Source organism: Pimephales promelas, chromosome 17, assembly GCF_988280905.1.
Source record: "Pimephales promelas chromosome 17, fPimPro1.hap1.1, whole genome shotgun sequence".
Classification (NCBI taxonomy): Eukaryota; Metazoa; Chordata; class Actinopteri; order Cypriniformes; family Leuciscidae; genus Pimephales; species Pimephales promelas.
In genome coordinates this window covers 3,747,660-3,764,544 of record NC_142785.1, presented here as the reverse complement: position 1 = coordinate 3,764,544, position 16,885 = coordinate 3,747,660, and the positions used below count along the sequence as shown (strand labels likewise).

At 37.9% G+C, this 16,885-nt stretch overlaps 1 protein-coding gene across 4 annotated transcripts in view; it reads left to right on the top strand.

Annotated features, from left to right (window-relative positions):
• The window catches only part of tanc2b (tetratricopeptide repeat, ankyrin repeat and coiled-coil containing 2b), a 218,256-nt gene that overhangs the window by 82,077 nt on the left and 119,294 nt on the right, over nucleotides 1–16,885 (top strand). For all 4 annotated transcript variants that reach the window (XM_039657677.2, XM_039657676.2, XM_039657675.2 and 1 more), the window contains exons 3-4: nucleotides 11,898–11,969; nucleotides 13,293–13,481. In XM_039657677.2, the coding sequence (XP_039513611.2) occupies nucleotides 11,898–11,969; nucleotides 13,293–13,481 (261 nt within the window). The remainder of the gene's footprint in view (nucleotides 1–11,897; nucleotides 11,970–13,292; nucleotides 13,482–16,885) is intronic.

Sequence of the window (16,885 nt, the reverse complement as noted above, 5' to 3'; positions counted from 1 at the left end):
CTTTTTCAACATTTTCAAATATTGCCAGTGGGTGGAGTCAGGCTCTGACTAGGGGTTTAGTTACCCTTTAAACTGATAAAATTGTTCGTTTTAGTCTCATTTTCTCAGTTTCTCCTATTAAATCCAGTCACGCAGCAGATCCACTCAGTCAGGCTGAGGGGGGTTGTTCCGGCGGGAAAGTGATGTCATTCCCTCTATAGTGAGAATTAGAAAATTTTCGCCCACAGGACTGCCGCATACTGGATGTTTTTCCCTTTTCACACCATTCTTTGTAAACCCTAGAAATGGTTGTGCGTGAAAATCCCAATAACTGAGCAGATTGTGAAATACTCAGACCGAACAACCATGCCACGCTCAAAATTGCTTAAATCACCTTTCTTTCCCATTCTGACATTCAGTTTGGAGTTCAGGAGATTGTCTTGACCAGGACCACACCCCTAAATGCATTGAAGCAACTGCCATGTGATTGGTTGATTAGATAATTGCATTAATGAGAAATTGAACAGGTGTTCCTAATAATCCTTTAGGTGAGTGGATATACAGTATATATACATGTATTTTTTTTCTTTATCATAGACGCTAATTCAGTATTTCACATCGAGCCATGTTGCTGGTCAGAAGACATGAATGTTTCACAAACTTTGTAGATGCAAAATGCAAAAGGGCACATCATATATTGAATTGTAGTTAAACTCCAGTTGAATTATTCTAATGTTGCATTGTTTTATTCTGAAAATATAATTAGCCCAAATGAAAAACTCAATGAAATGTTGTTTGCAGGAGTATTCAGCAACATTGCACGAACAAAAAGAACAGGACAAATGTAACGAGAGCACAATAGCCTTCTATTTGTACCTGTGAATAAAGAAATAGTCGCCGCTTTCCTGGATATTGAAGCTGTGAATCTGAAAGACAGCTGTGAAAGAAAAGAAATGAACACTTGAAAGAAGTAGAGTTAAATGATGTTATAAATATTTTACTGGACATCGAAGTAATGCTTCAAATCTTTTTCTGATCGAGGACACTCGTCAAACTGCAGATGACAATCATTATATATTATATATTTGAAAAAAGGAGTCATGATAGAATTAACTACACTGATTTTTATTTTGTGGAAACTTTTTTCACTCCATAATTGCTAGTAAGCAACCCATTGAATTAAACATGAAATTTTAACTGAGTAATAGTATTTTACTGTTGCAAATTTTTGCTGTGCATGTGAATTACATTTTCTAAAGATGTTTTCTGACTGGTTTCTAAGTCCTTTTGCTGATAATTTAGTGCTATTCCAGATTCTGTCAAGTAGGACGTGTGGCTTTTAAAAGCTTTACAAAACATAAATCAAACAAAATTTCACTGAAGAATCTGTAATTCTGCGAAATGGGAAAAGTGTCTGAGCGCTCGATAAATGCACTTCTACAGAAAGCTTCATTTTTTCTGTAAATGTGCTTTAATAAATGGGAATATGTGAGCGAGAGAGGATGACTAATGTGAATGTAGATAAATGTGCTCTTGTCTTAACAGATGTCTGTGTTATTGCTCTATCAGTGGTGATTCATTCAAGTGCATCTGTTCACTTTAAAGTGAGTGTACTCAAAAACACTTTCTGCTGTTATACATACTGTACTGTATGTACCTCTGCACACGTCTACAGTACAGGCACTGAGGGGATGTGGACAGAATACAAACAGAGATTTCAGTGAAGCTGTTTTAGATTGATGTTAATATCTGCATGGTGTTAGAAATGATCCTGACGGATAAAAACATCTTAATCAAAAGGAATGTGTTTTGGTTTACTGGAGCGCAGATCACTGAAAACTTTCAGGGTCAGTAAAATTAATTCATAAATCAATACTTTTATTCAGCAAGGACACCAAGGTATTACCAATACCTTATCCGAGCCCAACAAAAGCTCATGTGACACTGAAGAAAACCATTCATTTTAAAAGTAAATAATATTTCACAATAGTACTGTTCTTATTGATCATATGCATGCAGCTTTGGTGAATATTAGAGGTTTCTTTAAAAGACATTTAGAAAAAAAAATGCACTTACCCAAACTTTAGGAGTTTCACTACACTCTCAGAAAAAAAGGTACAAAAGTTGTCACGGGGGCTGTACCTTTTTAAAAGGTACACTTTTGTACTCAAAGACTGCCTATTGGTACATATTAGCACCTAAAAAGTACATATTAGCACCTAAAATGTGCATATTAGCACCTGAAATGTACATATTAGCACATGACATGTAAATATTAGCACCTGAAATGTACATATTAACACCTAAAATGTACATATTAGCACCTGAAATGTAAATATTAGCACATGACATGTAAATATTAGCACCTGAAATGTACATATTAGCACCTAAAATGTACATATTAGCACCTGAAATGTAAATATTAGCACATGACATGTAAATATTAGCACCTGAAATGTACATATTAGCACATGACATGTAAATATTAGCACCTGAAATGTACATATTAACACCTAAAATGTACATATTAGCACCTGAAATGTAAATATTAGCACATGACATGTAAATATTAGCACCTGAAATGTACATATTAGCACCTAAAATGTACATATTAGCACCTGAAATGTACATATTAGCACATGACATGTAAATATTAGCACCTGAAATGTACATATTAACACCTAAAATGTACATATTAGCACCTGAAATGTAAATATTAGCACATGACATGTAAATATTAGCACCTGAAATGTACATATTAGCACCTAAAATGTACATATTAGCACCTGAAATGTACATATTAGCACATGACATGTAAATATTAGCACCTGAAATGTACATATTAACACCTAAAATGTACATATTAGCACCTGAAATGTAAATATTAGCACATGACATGTAAATATTAGCACCTGAAATGTACATATTAGCACCTAAAATGTGCATATTAGCACCTGAAATGTACATATTAGCACATGACATGTAAATATTAGCACCTGAAATGTACATATTAGCACCTGAAATGTAAATATTAGCACCTGAAATGTAGATTATTCCGCCATATTGCGCTTTGCATTTCTCCCATTCATAGAGACAGAGCGACACGCATCATAATCTGAAAACCACGCTCCCCAGTGCAATGTTCTCCCTGCCATTATGCAATTAAGATACATATTTATACAAATGCAATAGACCAAAATGACTAAATTGTGTAGCTGAGGGGCTGAAGTGTACAGTGAACACACCAGTGAATAAAATGACATGGTGACGCTTCATTTGCATGTGTATTAAACAACTTTAACCACAGCTATTTTAGACCAGCCTTAACGGTGAAGTATCTTTTTATGCTCAAATACATTCTCTTAGGACAGTTTATTGTTCATAGACTATAATAATAATCTTTGCATATAATAAGGAGGGAGAACATTGCACTGTAAAACTGTACTAACTGTTAGAGATGATGATGATGGATGCTGTTCTGATATGTGCTTTTCCTCCATCTGGAGGTGTATCTTGTCTTGGAGGGAGGGCAGGAGTGCACCAATTATCCCTTCAGCTGTCCGGACTGTCTATTGCAGACATTGTATGCCTGATTTAGAGGCTGAACCAAACCAGACAGTTATAGAGGTGAATAGGACAGACTCATTGATGACTGTTTCCCTGGTCACACTATCTGCTGTCTGTCTGAAAGTTAGTGATCCGCTGACAGACTGTGCAGAACACAGAGAGCTGGATCATTTTGTCCTGAAGACGTTCAAAGACGATGGTGTTGAATAGTCTGCAAATAGGTTCCTTGCGTAAGAGCCTTGCATTATCATTTATGAATATGGCTGCAAGCAGCAATATATGGAGCCAAACAGAACAGAGAGGAGTAGGATATTAAATGCAAAGATGTTACATAACTAACCGACTTACAAAGGCAATATAGAACTTGGAATAATATCCAATGACAATATGCAGAATTTCAAAGCACAGTTCAGACTCGTAGGCTTAAAGAGAAAGTTCACCCAAAAATTACAATTGTGTAATTTACTCATCTAAATGTCACTCCACCTGTACCACTTTCTTTTTTCTGCAGAACACAAAAGAAAATATTTTTAAGAAATCTCCATAAAATAAAAGTCCAATGTTTCTTTGAAATTCGAATGGACGAAAACTGTTTAAACGTTCATTTTCGGGTGAACTATCCTTTTCAGATAGACACAAATAAGTTAAAGGAGTAGTTCACTTTTTAAAAAAAACTTTTGCTGATAATTTCATGTCTTTCTTTCTTCAGTCAAAAAGAAATTAAGGTTTGAAAACATTCCAGGATTTTTCTCCATATAATGGACTTCAATGGGGTCCAAACGGTTCAAGGTCCAAATGAGTTTCATTGCAGCTTCAAAGGGCTTTAAACGACTCCAGACGATGAATAAGGGTCTTATCTAGCGAAACGATCGGCCATTTCAAAAATAAATAAAAAAGTTTAAGTTTTAGAAGCTCAAATGTTTTCCTCTGTTCTGTGATGCGCGTTCGTGACTCTCCTGTTCGAACTCGTTCATCGAAATGAATGAATCTTTTTTCGAGTCATTTGGTTCATTCAGCGAACGAAATAAACGAAATGACTTGTTTGTCTCAAAAAAGATTCGAACAGGAGAGTCATGAACGCTCATCACAGAACAGAGCAAGGCGTTACGCGCGTAAAAAATGCGTGCGTTGCGAATGAGGCGTAGAGCGCGGTAGACGTGAATATGCCTCATTTGCATGTCAAGTTCATGGGAAATGAGCGTCTGGTGCTTTAAACGTAAATGATTTAGTTAGTGCTATTTGTGCGTTCACGCGTTTGACGCCCGAGTTGAAAAATCTGAACTTTGGTGTCAATTCACAACGCATTAACCAATCAGGAGCCTATCTGCTTGCTCACGTGATGAAGTATCTTGATGCTTCAATAAATAATTTTGTAATATGACTAAATGCCTGGTGTGGTTCTAATGCACAACAAAGCAAATATTTTATCACTCAAAACTTTATTTCAATATACGAGACATGTTCATTTTGTATTGAATGTTATTTATTCCATATCTAGATTATATGAAATAGTATTATGATGTAAAGACAACCAACATACATGTGCATATAAGTTCGTGTCTGGACGTGAGAGAGAAAAAAATCACAGGACAGGTTAATAACTTTTGGAGGCTGGCTCTGTTTATCATCAAAAAAATAAAATAAAAGACAGATTAGATGCATGAGGGCGAGGGTGATCCTCGCTCCGATGCTGGACAACAGGTCATCAAACTGGGCGCGGGACAGGCGGAAGTACCGCTGACATCCTCCTGGAGTGAGCTAATGGTGAAACTCGCCAAACGGTTCATCTCCGAAGGGTCCGGTGGACACAAATACGGCAACGATGATCCCCACACCGCTGTTCTGCTCTCCAGAGTAAATACAGAGTGGTGACTCTCTCGATGAATGCTCGATTAACATAAAAAAGATGCCCGACAACTAGGGTTGGGTATCGTTTGAATTTGAACGATTCTGATTCCGATTCCTTGTTTCGATTCCGGTTCCTAACGATTCTCGATTCCGATTCTTTTAAGAGGCAGGGTCAAAAAAGTTTAGCTAACCTTGCTAACCAACGGCCTTTCTGAAGGAAATACTCCTTCTGTAAAAATACTCCTTTTGTCACAAATTTTGCATTTTGCCGAGATTTCGTTATTTTTAGAAAAGTGAAGCCACACTTTGGATCGCCGACATAAGGTACTCATGTTCGACTCGCGTGGTTATGCCAACACTTCCGGTAGACGCTTCTTCGTTGGTGTTGTTCAGCGGTTTCTTCTTCCGCTCGGCGGACTGTGAATATCGAAACTAGGAATCGAAATTTTAACTTTTGAACGATTCCGGGAAAAACGAAAAGTTAGTCTCGGTTCCAATCGATACTCAATTCTCGATACCCAACCCTACCGACAACGGGTTTCAATTTTGGCAGGCGTAAATTTCGCTTCAAACTTTTGTTTTTACGCGCGAATTAACACAAAGTAGTCAAGCGTCAAACTAGACGCATCAGACGTGAATTTGACGTGCTGTTTGCGTTCGGTGTGAACGCACAGTTAGGGTTTGCAAAAACGCACCGTTTTGTGTCTGGCCCTTTAAATGCAAATGAGCTGCTGCAGAGGGCGGGGTTTCAAGAGCTCATGTGTGTTAGCAGCTGCGATCAACTCACGCAGACACACTAAAATGACAGAAACTGTTCTGCCTTTAACGTTAAAATGGAGTCAGTCAAAGATGGAGCGACTCAAGAAGAAGTGACAACATGTAGAATGGTTATTTGTTGCTGATGTGGAGTTAACAATCTTCAGTTAGGATATTCTGTCATGTAATCTATAAATCGCTCATATAGGAACTGTTGTGAGATGCACACGGAGTGACTTTCTATTGTATGTGAAAAGAAGGATGCTAAAGTTTGAGCTGACTCACAAATGTACTCTTATACAACAACTCTTCCTCTTCTCAACATGGACTGCGTTTTCCCGGAGGCGGGGTTTATGTACATTTTAGGGTTAGTGATGTCACTAACCCGGGAGGAAGCTTGTGTAGTCCCTACCAGCCGTTTGTTGTAGTCCTTAAAAAACGATTTCTTTAAAATATCTCCCTTTGCTTTGAACTTTGAGCGTTGTAACTTTGATAATGTTGTTTGTTTTCAACTAAAGTTAGAAAAGTGAAATCATTCTTTACCACCCTTTTAATAAAAGGAGGCAAATAATTGTTCCCAATATGTTTTAGAGAAAGTCATGTATTAAATAATGTCCACTTTCAATTATTTTACTTCAATAAAAGGTTAGATTTTTGCAATTATTTAATATATATATATATATATATATACTGTATATCAAAAGGATAAACAATGCAATTTATCTTTTTACATCCATCTTTTGATCATATTTACCAATGGGTAATTTACCAACAGCACTGTATATTCCAGAAATAACACGCCTGCTTTAATGACTTCAACCCGACAGCTTAAAAATGTTTGACCGCAGCTTCACTTCTCAGACCCGTAATAAAGCTCAGTCAGCCGAATCTCTGCTGCGGGATAAATGTAGCCTCCGGTCATCACATTGTGTAAAATCGTTTCCACTCTGATGAAAGAAACGTGTACCGTAGCCATCTCAGTATAGAGAACCAATCAACCTGAACTTTGAGCATCTGAACTTAATGAGTGGATCATATAACCATCACCGTGAAGTGATTCCTGATCTGAAACGTCACGATAGTCTGGGCCTGTTGAGCACTGGTGATTGTGCTGATTGTTTATACTGCTGTGATAATTCTTGTCTTATTTTCTTATTAAAATAAATGCACGTCTTCATCACCCTCTCACCTCCCCGGCTCGCTTCTTAATGGAAATGTGATTGTTGTGACAGTAAATTCCTGTTTGATGTGCTGTAACAAGACAGCAATTTCCTTAAGGAAATGAGAGGCAAGTGATCACCAATGTACACACAGTGGCTGAAGCTAATTTAGCATTGGATAATGGAAAGTTGGCAGTAGAGATATGTACATTTCTGTGGTCTGGAGCATTCAGATGTCCCTCTGTGGTTGCGTAGTTAAAGCTGAAGTGTGTAACTTCTGCATCATTAAAGTCACCAATGAGATTGCGAAAATAAAGACTGTTACCAAATGGGGTTTCTGAAGACTTTCATACTTTTACTGCATTAGTTTAAGCCATTGGTGCTTGCTTTGCTAGGCTTGTTATGTCTCACTTAGTACATTTAAAAGGCCAATTTATACTTCTGTGTTCGGCGTAGGCTAGCATTTATACTTCTTCGTTCAAGTCTTGGTTGCTCTGCAGTACTGCTCCGAAACGCTAGTTGGCGCCGGAGGGTTTTAATGTCCCACTGTGTTTAGATTCCTCGCGGCTAGGTTACTACGAGCAATGGCGACTGAAAGAGAGCGGCTCATGTTGGAGTTGGAGCTTATTGAGGTGAAAAAACAGTTCATTTTAGGGAAATTACTAAAACTAACAAGAGAAACGAGAGAAGACGTCAGAGGAGATAGTACGTGCGGAAATGCGATGCTACCAAGCCGACCAATCACAGTCATCGTGACGTGTAGTTACATTTTTGAGGAGGTACGCGTCAGGATACGGCGAAGGGTACGCGGTATGGGACACGTCTGTGCGTATGCTACGCCGTACCTATTGCGCGCACCCTACGCAGAAGTATAAATTAAGTTCACACTACATGATTTTAAAACGTCGGTCTGAACTGTGCGGTTCACACTACATGACTTGCTCTCATTGACACAACGTGATTGATCCGCAACAGGAGGTAACGCACTACACGAGTTGACGACGACTCTGTGACCCAACGATTCGATCTTGTTTACAAACAACGTTTTGTCGGAAATGGAAATGACGCGAAACAGCACGCGCGTCAATACCCAGCGAAGAAGACGAAGAACACAACACGCAAATATGGATGTCAGACAGAAACTAGTGCTGCACACTGTTGGCGCGATGACTCGGTTTTACTCGGTGACCTCAACTCATGCCTTGCTCTGATTGGCTGTAGCTCATGACATCACTGAGGTTGAGTCGTGCGACAGCTCTGGATATCTAGCATGCTAGATACAGTATTTTGGGCTCGGTGATGCATCTGCGAGCGTCTTTGATGCGTTGTTGGCTCTTAACATATTAGCAAACGTTCATCGCCCGCTAATCCCCGCGATTTGTACAGTACGTGATAACACCCTGACCTCACGGCGAGCTCAACGATTTGCAAATCGAGCTTAAAATCATGTAGTGTGAACTAGGCTTAAGATGAAATGATCTTCTAATCTTTGTTTGAGATCATTGCACGTGCCTGCGTTGATTGGAGTTAAGCGATTGGTTGGTGATGCGACACCTTGAAAACATCTGGTTGAAGGCAGAAGTACGGACTCGAAATAAAAAATGTATTTTAGAACTTTTTTATGTTAGTTTGTCACCTACCCTTTAGGATATTTACATTTATGCATTTGACACGCTTTTATCTGAAATAAAATACAGTGTTGAAGGCATCAGTTATTATAGTTTTTACACTCTAAAAATTGGGTTGTTTTAACCCAACTTTGGGTCAAATATAGACAAACCCAGGGTTAGTTACATTTTTAAATGACATTTTTAACCCAACGGTTGGGTTTGTCCATATTTGACCCAAAGTTGGGTCAAAACAACCCAGCATTTTTAGAGTGTATTAATTGTAATATGCATTTTGATTTTTGTTAAAGTTTTAGTCATTTTGTTGTTGTTTTTTCAGTTTTTTTTTAATTTCTTATATATATTTTTATTAGTTCAGTTTTAGTTATTTCAAGCATCAGTTTATTTTATTTTATTTAAAGCAACAAAACAGAATTTTTTCTTATGGTTTTAGTTTTACTCTCAGTTAATTATAATAACCCTGAAAGGCATATATTTGTATCACTTCATAAAGTAATTTTGCAGGATATACAGATATTGCCGTATTTAAGCTCTAATGTTTGAGCTTCAGGTAAGCACACAAAAAGTGACTTTCCATATATATATATATATATATATATATATATATATATAAAATGTGTATATATATATAACAATATAGTTGTTATACCATTTTGTTGAATTATATATACAGTATATATACACACACACACACATATATATATATATATATATATATATATATATATATATATATATACACACACACATTTCATTATTTCCTGTTTGGCCCCCCATAATACATATATATATATATATATATATATATATATATATGGAAAGTCACTTTTGGTGTGCTATATATATATATGTGTGTGTGTATATATATATATATATATATATATGTGTGTGTGTATATATATACTGTATATATAATTCAACAAAATGGTGTAATAACTATATTGTTAAATATATATATATATATATATATATATATATATATATTACAATATAGTTGTTATACCATTTTGTTGAAGTATTAATTTTAAAGGTTTCCTTTTTTACCTGATTTTTTTTTCGGTGTGATATTTTTTTTGCATTTTATTGAATCCAATTAGGGATTCAATATGACCTGCGCTATACAGGTTGCACCCATTTTTTCACCTAAATCAAAGGATTAAACACAAGCCTGGACTCTGGGAATCAAGGTTGTTGTTGTTGTTGTCAGCCAGGCCAGCACTGGCCTACATTGCACATGTATGCCATGGTACAGTGCTCGACCCTCAGGCGGCTAATATTCACATTTCGATTAGGTTGATCTTTCCACCCGCTCTGATGAACTCCGTGTTGAAGGGTTTTGTTCTCTCATTTTATCATTTTAGTTTCATCTGCGGCTTCATTTGTAATTCCTGTAAAGACTAAACCACTTAGAGTTTCAAGTAATATTCGGAGAACCTTCCGTTTCACGAGAGCAACAGAACTATTACAAAGACCAACTCAGTGCTTTTGTTGCTTCACTTAAAGTAGTTCACTTAAAAAAAAAAAAAAAACTTAGCTGATAATTTACTCACCCCCATATCATCCAAGATATCCATGTCATTCTTTCTTCAGTCGAAAAGAAATTAAGGTTTTTGATGAAAACATTCCAGGATTTTCTACGTATAATGGACTTCAATGGGGTCCAAACGGTTCAAGGTCCAAATGACAGTTTCAGTGCAAACTGCAAACTGTTCAAAGGGCTTTAAACAATTTCAGACGATGAATAAGGGTCTTATCAAGCGAAACCATCGCTCATTAAAAAAAAAGAAAAAAAAGAAAAACAAAGTTTAAGTTTTAAACTCAAAATTAAGTGTTCAAATTAAGCCTTGCTCTGATAGATTTAGGGTTAGGGTGTGATGCGCGTTCGTGACTCTCCTGTTTGAACTTGTTTATCAAAATGAACGAATCTTTTCCCAAGTCAACACGTTCATTTCGTTCGTTGAATGAACCAAACGACATGAAAAAAAGATTTGTTCATTTTGATAAACGAGTTCAAACAGGAGAGTCATGAACGCGCATCACAACCTAACCCTAAATCTAACAGCAAGGCAACCATTTGAGCTTTAAATTTAAACTTATTTATTTATTTATTTTTAAATGAGCGATCGTTTCACTTGATAAGTCCCTTATTCATCATCTGGAATCGTTTAAAGCCCTTTGAACAGTTTGCACTGAAAGTGTCTTTTGGACCTTGAACCATTTGGTTCCCATTGAAGTCCATTATATGGAGAAAATTCTGGAATGTTTTCATCAAAAACCTTAATTTCTTTTCGACTGAAGAAAGAAAGACATAGACATCTTGGATGACATGGGGGTGAGTCAATAATCAGCAAAAAAATTTTTTTAAAGTGAACTCCTTTAATATTTGCTCTTATGAGATAAGTTTACTATGTGCGTCAGATCAAAATCTATAAAGAGGTGTGTTCCACAGAGAAGAATGTAATGCTCATTGACGTACAATACTCGTGTTCAAATAGCCCAGACCGGCCTCTCCAGTCCCCCGGGGCCTAAAGTAATTGATCCTACTATCGTTAGCTCCATGCTAATCCATCACTGAACCGCTCGTTTACAGTAGAGCCACTGTATTCCCTCTCTTCTCATACACACAAAAGTGGAGCAGGCCACAACAGTTTCCCTGCACAATGCGGAGTGTATCATTTACTGTCCAGTGCACGCCGGACTTACTTTAGGGTTGTTATGGGGAAGATAAAAAAATGGAAGCTTCCTTCAGTCTCACACTTCGCCACCGTGAGGGGAAAGACGCGGTCCAGGCGGAAGAGCGTCGAGGGTCTGTGCGCAAGCACTCTTTTAGGGGTTTTGCATACTAGAACCTGGTTACTGGACGCACAGTGTGTGTATCTGCTGGAACAAACTCAGGCGGGACCCATTCCTCCTCCTCGTACTCAATCGCTCTGCTCTTTCTCTCGCACCTCCTCTGCAGATGGCGGGAACGAGGATACCATAGACCTGCAGAGCACCAGCTTGGATACCCTTCACAACTTCTCTGGACAAGGTAAGCCGTGGTTCAGGTGCCGTACATATGTTACAACTTAGCCTAGTTGCGAAGTAAAGGGCACTTCACACTGCTTAATATTCTTTCATTGCACCATTAAACTTGTGTTTAATGGTGTGTGAGCTCCAAATTTTCACTATACAAGCCAAAAAAGCCTGATGTATAACATGTAAAACTTTTTAAATACTGATATATATATATATATATGTTCAATAAATTGTTCCTTTAAAAGAAAAGAAGATATATCTGACTATTATTTCATGTCACGCTTTACAAGGTTAAACGAGTCTTAAAGGAGAACTCCGGCGCAAAATGAACCTTTGGTCTAATTACACATTGTTACCTAGTCAACCGTTATCTGAGATTTGTTTTCATGATTGCCGAATGTAAATAGTTTTATCTCTAAAAACAGTTTAGCCTATAACGCTAGTATAACGCTAGTATATGGGGCATAGAGTAATGACAAAAATAAAAATCGCTTGTTATTACCACTAACAAGGCTCAAAATAGCCCCACAGTAACACGACAGCATAATAAGGGTCTCTACATTCAAACCGAAGCATTGAGAACTTTGTCAGTGTCCATACAGTTTAATAAGAAGATATTTTATACATATAGTCAACTTCGCGAATACAGGAAGAAGCCATCTTTGAAAAATAGTCGATCTACGAACACAGATCCAAGTGCGCTGGTGAGATGTGAATAAGGTGATAAGGTGAGCGTGAACAGTAGGCTACGTGTACATATTGAAGAGAAGAAAACGTTTCGTGTTTGTGTTTCTTCCAGAAACAACGGACCATATGAGATTCTGCTCAGTTCAGCGCACATGGATCGGCGTTCGTAGATCGACTGGTAGAGACTATTTTTCAAAGATGGCTTCTTCCTGTATTCGCGAAGTTGACTTTGTGTATAAAATATCTTCTTATTAAACTGTATGGACACTGACAAAGTTCTCAATGCTTCGGTTTGAATGTAGGGACCCTTATTATGCTGTCGTGTTAGTGTGGGGCTAATTTGAGCCTTGTTAGTGGTAATAACAAGCGATTTTTATTTGTCATTACTCTATGCCCTATATATTAGCATTATACTAGCGTTATAGGCTAAACTGTTTTTAGAGATAAAACTATTTACATTCGGCAATCATGAAAACAAATCTCAGATAACGGTTGACTAGGTAACAATGTGTAATTAGACCAAAGGTTCATTTTGCGCCGGAGTTCTCCTTTAATACTTGCCCTACTGTAATGTTTTTTTTTTTTAATTTTGCCACATGTCCGATTAATTACTTGTGTTCTTCATCTCATGTGTCCTCCAATCCTGTAGGTGGCAGTATAGACAGTGACTGTGCCTTTGAAGGGGACTATGCTGTTCCTCCGCTTTCGATGGCTGAGGGGCTGCAGCACATCCGTATCATGGAGGTATCGTCCCGATCTCTGCCGTCATCACCGCTGCTCATCCACCAGACCTCCAGACCTCTGCCGTCCGCGAGGAAGGTGTTCGGTATGGCCACAGGTACCGGACTCTCTCAGTCATGATACCACAGTTCCTAATGCCAAAATAGGGGTGTACTTAGGAGGCACCATCGCATATCTGAAATGTTCAGAAAGTTTTTAATTTTAGTACCCCACGCGAAGAGACGGAGATGCTCCTATTTTTTTTTAAAGGTACAATATGCAAGATTGTTTCGCCACCAGGGGTCGCTAACCTCTTACAATAACAAAGGCGTATATTAATGACGTATATTACGCATTAAGTGGAATTATGGATCTTGACGTCAAGCCGATGGATCTTTTATGGATGAGTGAATACGGTTATGTTTTTAACATGACTAGTATGAAGCAGTGTGCGATTGCTAGACGTATACCAACGCCACACGCAACGGATATAAAGGAATAAGGACATTTCATTCTACCGAACTACACCCTAAATTACTCACACAGGTCAGTTTATTAGAGGAATTAAACTTGAGGTAACGCAGCGCTGCTTCACTTGTTCTAACAGTTTCACTATCACACTAAACGGCATTTGTGTGTGTTGAATGTAGTTAGTTAGTTGTTTGTTGGCTGTATAAGACTTAGCTAGATTAACATTAGAGAATAACGTACAGATCATATTCTAACATTTCATCATGTTGAACTAAACGGCATTGGTTAGTTTACATATATATTGATTTGCTCACCTGTTTGCTCAAGTAACATGCAACACTCGCCTCTCTGTCAAGTCGAAGTTAGTCGCGGACGTTGAGCTCTCGGCATCTCGAAAGATGTTGATCTTCGTTTTAGCCCTCTTTTTGTCGCAAAGTCTGCTTGCTATGGTCCATTATGTTTGAACAAAACCCTGCTAGGGACGCTCACGCTGTTGAGCACGCATAACGCCTGTCGCCATGGTTACTGTTGTAATGTAATGTAACAAACCTGGCGGAAACCGGCGGTAACGCGGATATGCGGTCATTGACTGGCGACTCCTCACCCCTGCTCACACACCCCGTTTTCTTGGTTAAAAATCGCAATTTTCTCACGTTTTACAAATAGTTGGAAACATTTGGGATATTGTAAGTAATCAACTAAACAAAATAGCATTGGCCTAGTGGTTTTTTGATATTTTACTGCAATTATCCTGCATATTGTACTTTTAATATATTTTATTTTATTATTATTATTTTTTTTTATTTACCCTTTCACATTTCCAGGATTCTCAGAAACTGAAATTTTCGTAGTTTGGTGAACTCCTATAGTGGTGAATGGATACTACAACAAAATATATTTTTTTGCGCTCCCATTTGTTTCAAATGCAAAAAACAATCGACAATTGCATTTTTATGACTTTCCAAAAGAGGAAAAAATATATTGAGGGATTAATTATGTTGGTCTGATGAATTCGAAACTCTCACATCAGCGTTAACTACTAACCCATTTCCAAAAATGTTGGTATTTTTTGTAAAATGCTATACAATCAAGAATTAAATAGTTTGTTTTTATATAATCAAATTAAAACAAATGTTGGTGCTGATAGCCTTGTGGGTTTGTGTGCCGACCCGAGTTCGAGTCCCGGCTCGTGGACCTTATCCCGATCCTGTCCCTGTCTAGCTCTGTCACTTCCTGTCTAGCTACTGTCCTATCTTAATCAAAGGCCAAAAGAAATCTTAAATATATATATACAGTATATATATATATATATTATTCAGTTTATTTTTACGTAACTAACCAAAGTACAAAGAAAATATTTCCATTGTTTTCACAGACCAACTTTTTGATTTTGATGGCTTCAACACACTCTGAAAAAAGTTGGGACAGAGTCATGTTTACCCCTGTGTCACATCCCCTTTCATTTTATTGCACTTTTTAGTCGTTTGGGAATTGAGGATATTAATTGTTGCAGTTTTGCAAGTGCAATTTTTGCCCAATGTCACCTCATAGAAGACAGCTGCTCCACAGCACGTGGCCGTCGTCTGATTCTCGTGTTCATGATGGTTTAACAGTACATTTTCAATAGGAGACAGATCTGGACTGCAGGTGTCGTGTCTATGAAAGCCATCTTTTGTAGCACGTGCAGAACGAGGCCTGGCATTGTCTTCCTTTTATAACCATAAACTTCCCAGGAAAGATGTTGATGGCAGTATAAGAAAAAAATCAAAAACGGGATCTCTTTAACAACTCAAATGTTTCTTCTAGAAAACAATGAGTCTTCTCTAAGATCCTGCTTCTCACACTTGTCTCCTGAGGCAAACACTCTCATAACGGACAGTTGTGTTTAAAGTTTTAGAAGATCTCAACCACATCATACACTGTGCTCAGATTTTGTTCCTGAACTAAAGACTCCAGTGGTCTCATGTTTGTGTCTTTTAAAGTTTAGAAGAGACCTCAACAACCTCACACACTGTGCTCAGATAATACGTATATGTGCAGCCTCTGAAGTCTTGAAAGAGATTACAGCAAGAGATGTTTCTTCTACCACCTCCTCATTTTTGACTCTTATTCTCTCAAATATTTCTCATTTGTGTCTTTTTATTTCTCCTAAGAAATTGTAGAAGAAACATCTGAAATGATTTTGATACTAAAATGAGAGATACTGTATATATGAGAATCACAACTAAGTCTCCTGAGTTTAGGAAAAGCAACCACTGAGCAATACATTTTTCCTCTGGGATGTCTCTGTACAATCCCAGTACACACCTCCACGTCAGTGGTACCTTGTTGTTTGCACTGGTGACGATGAGAGATGTTTGCTTTTGCAGCTGTTGCTGATGAAAGTCTGTATGGTCCCTTTGGTATTCGCGATTGAGAACTCAATGTCCATTTTTCCTAAAAACCATGCGGAAACGTGGCCTCATCTGAACAGACACTCTCCTAAAGGGTTATTAGGAACACCTGTTCAATTTCTCATTAATGCAATTATCTAATCAACCAATCACATGGCAGTTGCTTCAATGCATTTATGGGTGTGGTCCTGGTCAAGACAATCTCCTGAACTCCAAACTGAATGTCAGAATGGGAAAGAAAGATGATTTAAGCCATTTTTAGCGTGGCATGGTTGTTCGGTCTGAGTATTTCACAATCTGCTCAGTTACTGGGATTTTCACGCACAACCATTTCTAGGGTTTACAAAGAATGGTGTGAAAAGGGGAAAACATCCAGTATGCGGCAGTCCTGTGGGCGAAAATGCCTTGTTGATGCGAGAGGTCAGAGGAGAATGGGCCGACTGATTCAAGCTGATAGAAGAGCAACTTAAATAACCACTCGTTACAACCGAGGTATGCAGCGAAGACACAACACACACAACCTTGAGGCGGATGGGCTACAACAGCAGAAGACCCCACCGGGTACCACTCATCTCCACTACAAATAGGAAAAAGAGGCGACAATTTGCAAGAGCTCACCAAAATTGGACAGTTGAAGACTGGAGAAATGTTGCCTGGT